Source organism: Rana temporaria, chromosome 4 (genome assembly GCF_905171775.1).
Source record: "Rana temporaria chromosome 4, aRanTem1.1, whole genome shotgun sequence".
Classification (NCBI taxonomy): domain Eukaryota; kingdom Metazoa; phylum Chordata; class Amphibia; order Anura; family Ranidae; genus Rana; species Rana temporaria.
Genome location: NC_053492.1, coordinates 464,664,517 through 464,678,574, shown reverse-complemented (window position 1 = coordinate 464,678,574; position 14,058 = coordinate 464,664,517). Strand labels below are relative to the sequence as shown.

Genomic DNA, 14,058 nt, shown 5'->3' with positions numbered 1-14,058 from the left:
GTTCCCTCCTGGTCCCCCCTTATCACTGTTCCCTCCTGGTCCCCCCTAATACTGTTCCCTCCTGGTCCCCCCTATCACTGTTCCCTCCTGGTCCCCCCTATCACTGTTCCCTCCTGGTCCCCCCCATCACTGTTCCCTCCTGGTCCCCCTTATCGCTGTTCCCTCCTGGTCCTCCCTAATACTGTTCCCTCCTGGTCCTCCCTAATACTGTTCCCTCCTGGTCCCCCCTAATACTGTTCCCTCCTGGTCCCCCCTATCACTGTTCCCTCCTGGTCCCCCTTATCGCTGTTCCCTCCTGGTCCCCCCTAATACTGTTCCCTCCTGGTCCCCCCTATCACTGTTCCCTCCTGGTCCCCCCTATCACTGTTCCCTCCTGGTCCCCCCTATCACTGTTGCCTCCGGCGCATTGCCTAGCGGAAGCGCTGGCCCTAAGCGTACGGCGCAGCTGAAGACAAATTGGAGCTTATGGCAAACTGATACAAAACGTGTGATAAATTTCAGTCTGTAGTGGGAGGCCTGGCTGGAACTGTGAGGGAATGGGGACTGAGTCCTTGAGGGAAGTAGGCTGAGTCTGCGTGGTTGTGGAAGGAGTCTGCAGGGAAGCAGGGATGAGTCTGCCAGAGTGCAGGGGAAAGTCTGTCTGAAAGATAGGATGAGTCTGCCAGAGAGAAGAGATAAGGGAAGTGTCCCCCCAGACACCTCCCTAGAAGATTTATCTCTTCTCTCTGGCAGACTCATCCAATCTTCCTGGCAGACTTTCCCCGGCAAGAGATAAGGGAAGTGTCCCCCCAGACATTTCCCTAAAAGACTTCTCTCTTCCCTCTGGCAGACTTATCCTATCATCCCTGCTTCCCTGCAGAATCCTTCCACAACCCAGCAATCTGTATTCCTGACCCTCTTGTAGACTCGGCCTAGTTCCCTTAAAGACTCGGTCTCCATTCCCTTACAGGTCCAGCCTGGCCTCCCACATTTTTGTGACACGTTTTGTGTACGGTTTTCATAAGCTAAAACTTGTATCGTCTTCAGTTTAGATTCTTCTTTTATCTGGTGTTTTTGGTCTTCAGTTTCTGTATGGCTTTCCATTCATCGCTGATAAATGAAAAGCCCAGGAACAATGCCTGTTCCCTCTCACCAAAACAATTATAGTTCAGACCCCCATACAGATCGATTGTCGTCTTCGTCATTTCTTCTACGAGGTTCTAAAAAAGGAAAAAGGGAGAACAATGAGAATCCATGAATAAATAGAAGAAATCCCTCTATGACCTCATAGGGCCATTTCCCCACCTCTATGGCCCATCCAAGTCCATATGATTGTGAGATGTCATATACCGGTCACCACTGTGCATAAGCAAGGATATGGCTCTTCACTATTAAAGTTGTGCAAACTCACTTCTTAACCATTTGACCACTGGGCACGTAAACCCACTTAATAACCAGACCAATTTTCAGCTTTCGGTGCTTTCACAATTTGAATGACAATTACTCAGTCAAACACTGTACCCAAATGAAATTTTCGTCCTTTTTTTCACACAAATAGAGCTTTCTTTTGGTGGTATTTAATCACCGTTGGGTTTTTTATTTTTTGCGCTATAAGAGAAAAAAGACTGAAAATTCTGTAAAAAATAATAATTTTTCTTTGTTTCTGTTATAAAATTTGGCAAATTTAGTATTTTTTCTTCATTCTTTTGCTTAAATGTGAAAGATGAAGTTACGCCGAGTAAATAGATACCCAACATGTCACCCTTCAAAATTGCACACGCTTGTGGAATGGCGCCAAACTTTGCTACTTAAAAATCCCCATAGACGACGTTGCAGGGTATTGTGGAGTATTGTGGGGTATTGCAGAGTATTGTGGGGTATTGTATTGTAGAGTATTGTGTGGTATTGCAGGGTATTGCGGAGTATTGCGGGGTATTGTGGGGCATTGCGGAGTATTGCGGGGCATTGCGGAGTATTGCGGAGTATTTTGGGGCATTGCAGAGTATTTTGGGGCATAATTGCAGAGTATTTTGGGGCATTGCAGAGTATTTTGGGGCATAATTGCAGAGTATTTTGGGGCATAATTGCAGAGTATTTTGGGGCATAATTGCAGAGTATTTTGGGGCATAATTGCAGAGTATTTTGGGGCATAATTGCAGAGTATTTTGGGGCATAATTGCAGAGTATTTTGGGGCATAATTGCAGAGTATTTTGGGGCATAATTGCAGAGTATTTTGGGGCATAATTGCAGAGTATTTTGGGGCATAATTGCAGAGTATGGGGGCATAATTGCAGAGTATGGGGGCATAGTTGCAGAGTATGGGGGCATAGTTGCAGAGTATGGGGGCATAGTTGCAGAGTATGGGGGCATAGTTGCAGAGTATGGGGGCATAGTTGCAGAGTATGGGGGCATAGTTGCAGAGTATGGGGGCATAGTTGCAGAGTATGGGGGCATAGTTGCAGAGTATGGGGGCATAGTTGCAGAGTATGGGGGCATAGTTGCAGAGTATGGGGGCATAGTTGCAGAGTATGGGGGCATAGTTGCAGAGTATGGGGGCATAGTTGCAGAGTATGGGGGCATAGTTGCAGAGTATGGGGGCATTGCAGAGTATTGCACAGGGAGGGATGGATGGATGGCTGGATCTGTGACTGCATGTGTCACAGATCCAGCCCGCAGCAGCTGCTGCTGCTTTCGCTCTCTCCCCTCTCCTCTCTCACACTGTACCGTTCGGTACAGAGAGGAGAGGGAGGAACCGGCGTCATCACATGACGCCGGTTTGTTTACTAGTGATCGCTCCGTCATTGGACGGAGCGATCACGTGGTAAATCGCCGCTATCAGCGGCGATTTACCGTGATCCGTGATCAGCCGGGTCCTGAGGACCCGGCGGTCACGGAGACTCCCGTGTGCGCGCCCCACAGGGCGCGCGGGAGCGCGATTCTGGGAGGACGTACATTGACGCCCTCCCAGAGTTAAGCAACCGCCTTGTAGACGTATTTCGTCTATAGGGCGGTTGCTAACTGGTTAAAGGTTATACTTATTTCTCTTTACTCACTTCCCACGAGTCTTCAGATTGAGAGTCGGGGTGAGATCTCTCCTGAGGTCTGCCAGTGCACAACATATTAATTAACAGAGCCCTGTAACTAAGTAAAAAGCATGTATGGAGCTCTGTTATATGATGCTGTCATACACACTCAGGAGTTGGGAGACAACGCTGTCAGGGCTTGACTCCACCCCCCCCCCCCCCCCCCCCGGCTCACAAACTGATGAGTCAGATTCTAGTAAATTGAATGTGGGAAATAAAAATGGTGCACAATTCTAATAGATGGAATATTCAACCTGCTTTCATGAATCTGGTCCTGACGGCTTGTCTTTAAGCACAATGATACATCTCACAAATGTAATTTCTTCCTCTATGAACTCCCCCAAAGTGTCATGATGGGCCCCAGCCATGTGTAAAGAGACTGGCCAGATGGGACCCATGCACAATGCTTAAATTGTTACTTACCTTCCGACATGCAGAAAATGGGGCGGGCGTCTCCCCTGCCTCCAGCTGTTCCCAATTTATTCCTCTGAAAAGTCGGTGCTTCCGTATATTAGCAATATATGCCTTGCGTTTTTTCTGGTCTTTGCATAGGAGCTATGGGGGGGGGGGGGGGGGGGAGAAAACAGACACATAAAGATGACATTAATTGTATGAAAATGCTAAGAAGGCTATTTATAAATACCTGCGGCTTCAAACAAAAACGCAAACCGCATTTCTAAAGCACACAGACTCATTGGCTCAGCCTATATTTCTATTTAGCTTGTCCCGCTGGGACTACTTACCTTGTTCAGAAAGTCCACTAAGACACATTCGGCACCGACGGGGTAATATGGTGATTCACAGGATATGGAACCTCGAGGATTGTTTTTGTCGAATGGATAAGTCCCAAAGGCTGCCTCAAATAATGTGACCCCCAACGCGAAATAGTCCACATCTTTGTCAAATGGCTGTTTATTAAATATCTGCAGGAAAATCAGAGAGAGAGAAGGATCAGGACATGTCTGGCTGGAAAACAACAACAACAACATTTACAACAAGCCTCCACACAAATGTTTTCATCTTTAACTGCCAGCCGTCGTTATACGGTTGCTGTTTGACGTTAAATACCGTCGTTATGGCAGCAGATAGCACACAGTGGCCCAGATTCAGGTAGAGCCACGCAATATTTGCGTGGGCAAAGGGCAACGATTTTGCCCTGCGCCCACGCAAATATTTCGATTTGCCCGCGATTCACAGAGCAGTAGCTCCGTAAATTGCGCGGGCGCTACGCTAATTTGCCCTGCGTAAGGGCGCCTAATGTAAATGATCCCGCCGGGGGCGGGAATCATTTAAATTAGGCGCGCTCCCGCACCGAGCGAACAGCGCATGCTCCGTCGGGAAACTTTCCCGACGTTCATTGCGGCAAATGACGTCGCAAGGACGTCATTTGCTTCTAAGTGAACGTGAATGGCGTCCAGCGCCATTCACGAATCACTTACGTAAACGACGTGAAATTCAAATTTCACGAGCGGGAAGGGTGGCTATACTTTAGCATTGGCTGCGCCTACTATGAGTAGGAGCAGCCTTATGCTAAAGTCGCCGTACGGAAACTCCGTACCTTGCGTGCGCAGGGCCCGCGCAACTTTTGTGAATCGGTGTTAGTATGCAATTTGCATACTATACACAGATCACAATGGCCGCGCCCCCTAGCGGCCAACGCAAGAATGCAGCCAAAGATATGAAGGCATAAGGAGGCTTATGCCTGTCATATCTTAGGCTGCAGTCGGTGTAACGAGGTTCCTGAATCAGGAGCACTCGTTACACCGGAGCAAGTAAGCACTTGCGCCGCGCAACCTATGGTTGCGCGGGCGCAAGTGCTTCTTGAATCTGGGCCAGTATGTTTCTAAACGGCCGGTGGTCCGCTTTCAGATATGGTCTCTGCAATGGATTCGCCACGAGATCACTTTTATCGGCGGCAGGAGAGGTGCCACCCCTGCCGCTCCTTGGTGGTCTCCGATGCTTATCGGAGCCATCAGTAGCAACGGAGACGATGGGTCCTTTGCCCCGTGAGACATGGAGTCGAGTGAGGGAAAGATAGCCCCCAATCGACTCCATAACATTGGATGACGGAAGCAACGTCAAACATCACTTCCGCCCATGGGTCTTAGGCCCCTTTCACACTGGGGTGTTATTCGAGCGAAGCCTCATCTGCAATCCCAATGTGAAAGCCTTTTTATTCTTTAGGGTGTCTGAAAAAAATATATAATGTTTGGGGGCTCTAAGTAATTTTCGAGCAAAACAAAAATGATTTTAACTTGTAAACAACGGATCTCAAAAAGAGGCTTGGCCCTTAAGTGGTTAATACATTTGACTTAATTTACTCCTTTGTGTAGTGGTCACAAAGTAGCCATTACATTTTGTCCAGACTCACCCCCTATGCACACAGAGCTATAAGTGTCTGCCGGGGCACAATAACAAAGAAGGAAAATTAGAAGAAGTGATTTTTATCCTGACAGACCCCCAGGACTGGACAGCTGCTGAGCCAAACTAAAGGTTTAGGGCCGGATTCAGATAGGTTAGCGGATCTTTAGATCCGCGTAACCTATCTGATTTACGTTAAGTAAAGTACGCAAGTTTTTGAGGCAAGTGCTTTATTCAGAAAGCACTTGCCTGTAAAGTTGCGGCGGCGTAGCGTAAATCCCCGGCCCGAATTCAAATTCGCCGGGTAGGGGGCGTATAATATTTAAATCAGGCGCGTCCCCGCGCCGAGCGAACTGCGCATGCGCAGTCCGCAAAATTTCCCAGCGTGCATTGCTCCAAATGACGTCGCAAGGACGTCATTGGTTTCGATGTTAACGTAAATTACGTCCGGCCGTATTCGCGAACGACTTACGCAAACGACGTAAAAATTTAAAAACTTGGCGCGGGAACGACGGCCATACCTAACATAGGATACGCCGCACATACCCCTCATATAGCAGGGGTAACTTTCCGCCGGAAAAAGCCGAACACAAACGACGTTAAAAAAAAATGCGCCGGGCTGGTCGTACGTTTCTGAATCGGCATAACTACTCATTTGCATATTCGACGCGTAAAAGATACGGAAGCGCCACCTAGCGGCCGGCCTGGAATTGCAGCCTAAGATCCGACGGTGTAACACAGTTACACCTGTCGTATATTAGGAATATCTATGCGTAACTGATTCTCTGAATCAGTCGCATAGATACGACCGGCCGGCCTTAGAGATACGACGGCGTATCAGGAGATACGCCGTCGTATCTCCTATCCCAATCTGGCCCCCAGTTGTATCTAGAATTTCTCTGTGTATGCAGGTTCTCTTGATCTAATGTGATTTTTTATTGCTCTATGTATACAGGTTCTCTTTAATACAGGTCTAATCTGGTTGATAATTGCCCTTTGTATGGACACAATGGATATTCAGATGATTAGTCTTTTACTTACCTCAGGGGCCATGTATAATTCTGTTCCAGATTCTTCAGTTCTCGTCTCGGTCCCAAACATGTTGGCTTCTGCTATACCAAAGTCAGCTAATTTCACATGACCGTTGCAATCCAGAAGAATGTTATCAGGGTTCACGTCACTGTGGAGAAAAAAAAAATTGTCAGCTCTGCAGTTCAGATAATTGTCCCCCCATTTCCCAATATTATTGTCCCATAGAGGGATCAACATTTACAACACTCCCTTCACTAGCGCTGCCCATACACAACAGAATGATACAATCTAGGAAATAATCGTATCTTTCATTAACTGATTGCACTACATGAGAAGTATGATCATTAACCACTTCCCTAGCATGGCATGAACCATTGTAGGGACATTTATAAATGGCGCTGCAGAAATCGATGTCAGGCAGCTGCCTGGGCACGCGCCTATCAGGAATTGTTTAGGTAAAGAGGCAGTGCAAAGAAGAGGAGAGAATTGTAAAACGATTGAAGTTTATAGGAGAGTTATTTACCCGTGAAGTATGCCTTTAGAGTGCACGAACTGCAGACCACATAGGAGTTCTGCTGCCAGACGTCTCAGGGTGGGGAGGTCACATAATTTCTTGGATTCAATCCGTTTTCTCAGATCTCCTCCTCTACAAAATTCCATCACATAGTATAGATGATCCTGGGGAAGGGAAGACAGGTTAGAAGATATAAAAGAAAGTACTGTTATAATTCTTCATCAAAACACACTACATGATGTCTATCCAAAACATCTCTCTATAGCTATTGATCTATATCCATATCTGTCCATCCATCCATCCATCTGCATCTATCTATATTCATATACTGTACATCCATCCAAACCTCTATCTGTATCAATCCATCTATCTAGATCCATCCAAACATATGTATATCTACATATATACTGTATATAATTTATATCCGTCTTTCTAAACTTCTATTTATCTACAGCTAACTTTCTACATCTATCTATATATACTGTACATCCATCCAAACATCTATATCCATCCTTCCAACCATCTATCTATATCTACCCATCCAAATATCTACCCATCCAAATATCTATCTATCTATCTATCTATCTTTCTTTCTTTCTTTCTTTCTTTCTTTCTTTATCTATCTATCTATCTATCTATCTATCTATCTATCTATCTATCTATCTATCTATCTATCTATCTATCTATCTATCTATCTATCTATCTATCTATCTATCTATCTATCTATCTATCTATCTATCTATCTATCTATCTATCTATCTATCCAAACTTAGACTTACCTCTGACTGGAAAGTGGCATAGAGCTGGGTACAATATGGGTGGCCCATAACCATTTTCATTACTTGACGTTCCTTCATGATGAAGTCCCGGTCTTGGCAAACTAGACCTCGCTTTTCAACGATCTTCACAGCCACCAGTTTTCCGCTATCACAATGGGTCGCCAGCATCACCTATAAGAAAGGGACAATTTGTTTATCATTTCCATGTTCTCTAGTTGTAACATCATTACTAGCCATTCCTCATATTCTGAATTATCTTTCTTTCCCCCTTGTTTTCTGTCCTGCTGGATTTGCCATTTGTGGAAATATGACCAACTGCTGTAATGCCCCGTACACACGATCGGATTTTCTGTCTGAAAAACGTTGGATGGTTTTTCCAACGGAATTACGCTCAAGCTTGGCTTGCATACACGCGGTCACACAAAAGTTCTCTGAACTTTTGCCCATCAAGAACGCATACATCACTATGACAAGCCGAAGTTCAATGCTTCCGAACATGCGTCAAATTGTTTCCGAGCATTCGTTGGAATTGCTACATACGATCGGAATGTTTCCTGTCTGAAAAATTGAGAACCTGTTCTCAATCTTTTGCTGGCGGATATTCCGACAGCAAGAGTCCGATGGAGCATACACATGGTCGGAATTTCTGACCAAAAGTTTACATCTGAGTTTTGCTGGCGGAATTTCCGACTGTGTGTACACGGCATTAGTGTCTTTTACCTTGTTCAACACAGCAGACTAATTCTCAGGTGCCATAACCCCCAAGCCACCAATCAGAATTCACTATGCAGAAGTCAGACTTGTACACAGTGGATTCTGACTGGTTGCTGCACTGGTGGGCACATATGATGGTAACCATCATAAGAAAATTGGGCAAATGATCATCCGATTTTCCTCGAAATTTCCCAGCAAGCAACTGAGGATGAAACTAATGTATGAAAATTCCCGTACGACAAAGGCTTTTTTTGTTATTTATTGTTTCTGATCAAACGCAGTATCGAAATGTTTCTCATACGAAAACAGTACACCTTAAACAAAAATCGTTCTGTTCACCTACAAGAAAAATGTTGGAGTTTGTCCCTAATGCCGCATACACACCATCACTTTATGTGATGAAAAAAAAACGACATTTTCTGAAGTTGCCTACACACCATCGTTTTTCTCACAATGTTCTAGCAAAGCGAGGTTACGTTTCACCACGTTTTTCCATTGAAGCTCGCTTCATAAGTAGCTTCTGGGCATGCGCGGATGAAAAAACGTCGTTTTAAACGACATTTTTGCTACACACGGTCAATTTCTGTGAAGTAAAAGTTGACGTTTTGAAAAACGACACATAAAATTGAAGCATGCTTCAATTTTTTTTGGTCGTTTTTTAGAAGACATAAAACGACGTTTTCCCCCACACACGGTCAATTAAAGTGACGTTTTTAAAAACGTCATTTTTTTTCATCACATAAAACGACCGTGTGTACGCGGCATTAGGAAAATTTTGTTTGGAAAGTCTGAATTGGATGTCAAAAGTTATAGCATACACACTATAAGAAAATCGAATGATCATGCCGCATACAGAATTTTTCTCATGATTTTCTCATAGTATACAACCCAACTTGACACTTTGCATTAAAGCTGAACAGTGGAGTCCTCCTTGACACTGCAAGGGTTAATGGGTCATTGTGCCCAGGGGATGATGAATATGGTGATGTACAAACCTTACTCCATACTGCCGCAAGTTTCCTCTGCAGAGAACAACCACTCCCCCCAAAGCCTGTTCCCTTCATGGTCCAACTGGTCACAGCTTTCCAGTGTCATCCCATATAGTGCACAATCAGCAGTCCTGCATTGTAAAGGAGGATGCTGAGGGTCATGGGGCAGCAGAGGGGAATGCCGGATGCCTGGGATAGGCTAATAATATCACCGATTCATCACCTCCTAGGAAAAATTTGTACTTAAAATATAAGTTCAGCTTTACAGAAAATCTGTAAGAAGACCTTACACTGGATCCCCTCCCTCCCCCGATCCCGTTGTACCCGAGTCCCGCAATCCCCCGCAGTCACACCCTGGCAAGCTGCTTCACCGGTCTGGGGATTTGAACTCCCCATGACTTGCTCTCCTCACTGACAGGACAGGCTAGGCAGATTCTAATTGGTCGGCATTGTCCATGTGACAGTGCTGACCAATTAGAATGCCTCTTTTTCATATATGCTGAGAGGTACAGATAAGAGATTAAGCTGCAGAGATTTTAAATCCCCAGACCGATGAAGCAGCATCCTGGTGTCTGACTGCGGGGGATGGGCAGGGTGTCCAGTGTAAGGTCACCTTACAGATTTTCAATAAGGTGGACTTACATTTGAAAATTTCCAGTGGAGAGAGAGACACACTACAAAGGTAATGTTTTCTTATATCCTGGGGTTCAGCTTTAAACTGTTAAAGGGTGTACAGCTCCCCTTGCTCAGTACGTCATCCCCCTCCCCCAAAGCCTGAGCTGAGCATACATGCTTATGCTGCACGTGCCATGTAGTATTCCATGGTCATAATGTGCCCCCCCCTGTTTACGTACTACTGTTTGGTCACTTACCTTCCCATGGCATCCCACTCCAAGTACTTTATGGAAGATGAAGCTCTCTGGATACAGGCAACCTGGTACACGTGCTGTAGAGAGAGAAAGAAAAAACAAATTAATTACCATGTCCTCATAAAAGTCATACTACTCTACTTATTTCTATTGGCAATGAAACCCCCAAAATAGAGAAAACAGCTAAACGGCAGATGCACAGCTAACCCGACTTTCCAGTACCAGAAAGGTTCCATACCCAGCGTGTCTCCACCTACATGACAGATGCCAAAATGCTGTATTGACAAGAGTCTTGTGATGGGAGGCACTTTGTGTGGGGGGCCCATGGAACCCAGCTTACCCTAGAGAGGTCAGGAAACTCCAGGTTCAGCTCCACTGGCCCCTATTATAAGTTACCCTTGTGTGTATTAGGGGCACAGGGTGACGGAGAAAATAATGGACAGTTACTTAATGGGTGCTGAGAATGTTGCTTAGATTACTTCAAATGGAACAGTAATGTTTGTCAGCAATCTCCCTTAAGAAACATATGAAGAGAAGTTTATTCCACCTTTTCAGACTGAGAGACTCATGGAAGTTCTTAACATTATGAGCAAGCCACCTTGTGGTTGGTGGTCTCTTGCTCTTGTCTGTTTATTAAGGTGTTATGTGTTTTTTCTGCTAAGCTTGTCTGTCCCATGGTTAATTGTTAACCACTTAAGGACCGCCGCACGACGATATACGTTGGCAGAATGACACAGCTTGGCAAATGGACGTATTTATATACACGTCCCCTTTAAGAGCCCAGCCGCGGGTGGCGCGCGCACGCAACCCGGTCCGAAGCTCTGTGACCGCACCCGCGGGACCCAATCGCCGCGGGTTAGGGTTACAGGAGCTGAAGAACGGGGAGAGGTGAGTGTAAACAAACCTTCCCCGTTCTTCACTGTGGCAATTTCAGTGATCGTCTGTTCCCTGATATAGGGAACAACGATCACCGACATCACACGTCCAGCCCTGCCCCCCCCCTACAGTTAGAAACACACATGAGGTCACACTTAACCCCTACAGCGCTCCCTAGTGGTTAACTCCTTCACTGCCATTGTCATTTTCACAGTAGTCAGTGCATTTTTATATCACTTTTCGCTGTGAAAATGACAATGGTCCCAAAAAAGTGTCAAAATTGTCCGATGTGTCCGCCATAATGTCACAGTCATGAGAAAAAATAGCTGATCGCCGCCATTAGTAGTAAAAAAAAAATATTAATAAAAATGCCATAAAACTATCCCCCATTTTGTAAACTCTATAAATTTTGCGCAAACCAATCGATAAACGCTTATTGCGATTTTTGTTTTTACCAAAAATAGGTAGAAGAATATGTATCGGCCTAAACTGAGGGAAAATTATGTATTTTTATATATTTTTGGGGGATATTTATTATAGCAAAAAGTAATCAAATACCACAAAAAAAAAGCTCTATTTGTGGGGGAAAAAAACACCAATTTTGTTTGGGAGTCACGACGCACGACCGCGCAATTGTCAGTAAACGCGACGCAGTGCCGAATCGCAAAAAGGGGCAAGGTTCTTAACCTGCATAATAGTCTTAAGTGGTTAATTGGGTCTCCTATTGTTTTATTAATCACAACATTGCTTGGGTAGGCATTGAGTCACCTAAGCTGGTTTAACCAGCACCACCACCACCCACCACACTTACACTGCGGCAGGGCGACACGGCTGCGCAAAACCAAGTACAGGTACGTGATTTTGGGCTTAGGAGGCGCACGCGCGCCGCCGGAGCACTGCTCCCACTGTGATTTCACACAGCGGGAGCCAATCAGTGGCTGACCCGCTGATCGTTCTGTGCAGAGACAGGTCAGCCTTCTGCCTATGTAAACAAGGCAGACCGCTGATCTGTCAGGGAGAAAAAGAGAGATCTTATGTTTTAGCTAAGCTGAAACACGGATCACTTCTTTTCTCCAGTGCATCCCTTCCCCACACAGTTGGTTGCACCTGGTGTTAACACCTTAGATCTCGCACTGCAGATGTACAGCTATGAGGTTTTTTTTCCTCACCTATGTACTATATGACAATTTAAATTATAAAAAATACTTACCTTCTTTTTCCATTCTTTTCTTCTCCTGCCGAGATCTCTCTGCTTCCTTGTTAGCTTTAATTAAACATTCCATTATCTCCTGTTTACGTCTCTCAATTTTCTCCTCATCCACCTTCTGCGCAGTCTTGTCTAACTTCTCTGCAGGGTGCTCTGTTCCCTTCTCTCGATTCCCTGAAGCCTTGTGTTTCTTCTCTGCATGAATTTCTGCTTCCTTCTTTCTCTTCATCAGAGCCTTGCCTCTCTTCCCTACAGGGCTCTCGATTTCCTCCTGTCTCTTACCTGGAGCCTTGCGTCTCTTCTCTACAAGGCTCTCTGTTTCCTTCTCTCTCCCCCTCTTCTTTGGAGCTTTGGCTCGCTTCTCTGCTTTCTCCTCTCTTTTCCTTCTCGATGCTTTGGCTCTCTTCTCTGCGGGCCTCTCTGGTTTCCCCGCTCTGCTCTTCTTCCTTGGAACCTCATCTGCCTGCTCTGCAGGGCACTCTGTTTCCCTGTCTCTTCTCCTTTTTCTCAGTGCCTTAACTCTCCTCTCTATAGGCTTCTCTGATGCCTCCTCTTTGCACTTCCTCTGAATCTCATCTGCCTGCTCTGTGTTGCACTCCGTTTCCACCTCTCTTCTCCTCTTCTTTGGTGCGCTGGCTGTCCTCTCTACAGGCCTCTCAGATTCCTCCTCTCTCCCCTTCCTCAGTGCCTTGGCTTTTGTCACTATGGGACTTTCTGATTCCTCCTCTCTTCTCCTCTTCCTTTGTGCCTTGCCTTTCTTCTCTACTGGCTTCTCTGATTCCACCTCTCTTCTCCTCTTACTCTGAACCTCATCTGCCTGCTCTGCGGGGCACTCTGTTTCCTCCTCTCTTCTCCTCTTCCTCTGTGCCTTGGCTCTCTTCTCTACTGGCTTCTCTAATTCCTCCTCTCTTCTCTTTTTCCTCTGAACCTCATCTACCTGCTCTGCGGGGCACTCTGTTTCCTCCTCTCTTCTCCTCTTCCTCTGTGCCTTGGCTCTCTTCTCTATGGGCTTCTCCTCTTCCTCTGCTCTTCTCCTCTTCCTCTGAACCTCATCTGCCTGCTCTGCGGGGCACTCTGTTACCTCCTCTCTTCTCCTTTTCGCCTTGGTTCTTTTCTCTATGGACCTCTCTGACTCCTCCTTCTCTCTTCTCCTCAGTGCCTGCAGTGCATTCTCATCAGAATTCTGCTCCTTGAGGATGTCATCTAGTTCTTTAAAGAGTCTCGTTTGTGTTCTGAAAGAATCTAAAGCACGGAACTTTGTCAAGGACAGCGTCCTTAGCATTTCTATCTCAGCAGGTGTTTTCTGAAAGGAAACCTTCCGGGTGTTTCTAGTAGAATCCACCATTTCTAATATAAAATAATATCTTACAATAAAAGAAAAGTGATGTAGCTAATAATAGATCCTTCGCTTTCTCACTAAAAAATTAAACTACTGGTTATATAACGTTTTCACTGTTCTACAATGAATACTCAGGTAGCACACAAATACACGTCTGCTCACTGCAATCTCCAGCGCTCAACTGACAGAGCTTCCTTGGGGGAGCTATTTATTGGCAGCTGGAGCAAGCTGCTGTGACGTCAGAGCACTGCAGGGAGCCTGGTCACGTGACCGCTCGTGCATGTCCGTTTTCTGAGACGTCACAGCGCTGCAGGG

General features: G+C 45.7%; 1 protein-coding gene across 1 annotated transcript; it reads right to left on the bottom strand.

Moving 5' to 3' along the window:
- Positions 1 to 752: 752 nt before the first annotated feature.
- On the bottom strand, positions 753 to 14,042 carry LOC120938039 (probable serine/threonine-protein kinase DDB_G0277449). The gene is made up of 8 exons (XM_040351699.1): positions 12,408 to 14,042; positions 10,325 to 10,398; positions 7,750 to 7,920; positions 6,980 to 7,134; positions 6,466 to 6,604; positions 3,807 to 3,986; positions 3,487 to 3,618; positions 753 to 1,199 (listed from the first exon to the last, which is right to left on the bottom strand). The coding sequence occupies exons 1-8, from the start codon at positions 13,747 to 13,749 to the stop codon at positions 1,041 to 1,043; spliced, it is 2,352 nt and encodes a 783-aa protein (XP_040207633.1). The 5' UTR covers positions 13,750 to 14,042; the 3' UTR covers positions 753 to 1,040.
- Between the last annotated feature and the right edge of the window lie 16 nt (positions 14,043 to 14,058).

What these genes read in the sequence shown, in the direction of transcription:
- LOC120938039 (XM_040351699.1), bottom strand. Translation starts at nt 13,749, where the DNA reads ATGGTGGATTCTACTAGAAACACCCGGAAGGTTTCCTTTCAGAAAACA. An exon ending in GAAAAGAATGGAAAAAGAAG is followed by an intron (nt 10,399 to 12,407) that starts GTAAGTATTTTT and finishes CTCTCTCTACAG; the next exon opens with CACGTGTACCAGGTTGCCTG. An exon ending in CATTTTCTGCATGTCGGAAG is followed by an intron (nt 1,200 to 3,486) that starts GTAAGTAACAAT and finishes TTCCTTTTTTAG; the next exon opens with AACCTCGTAGAAGAAATGAC.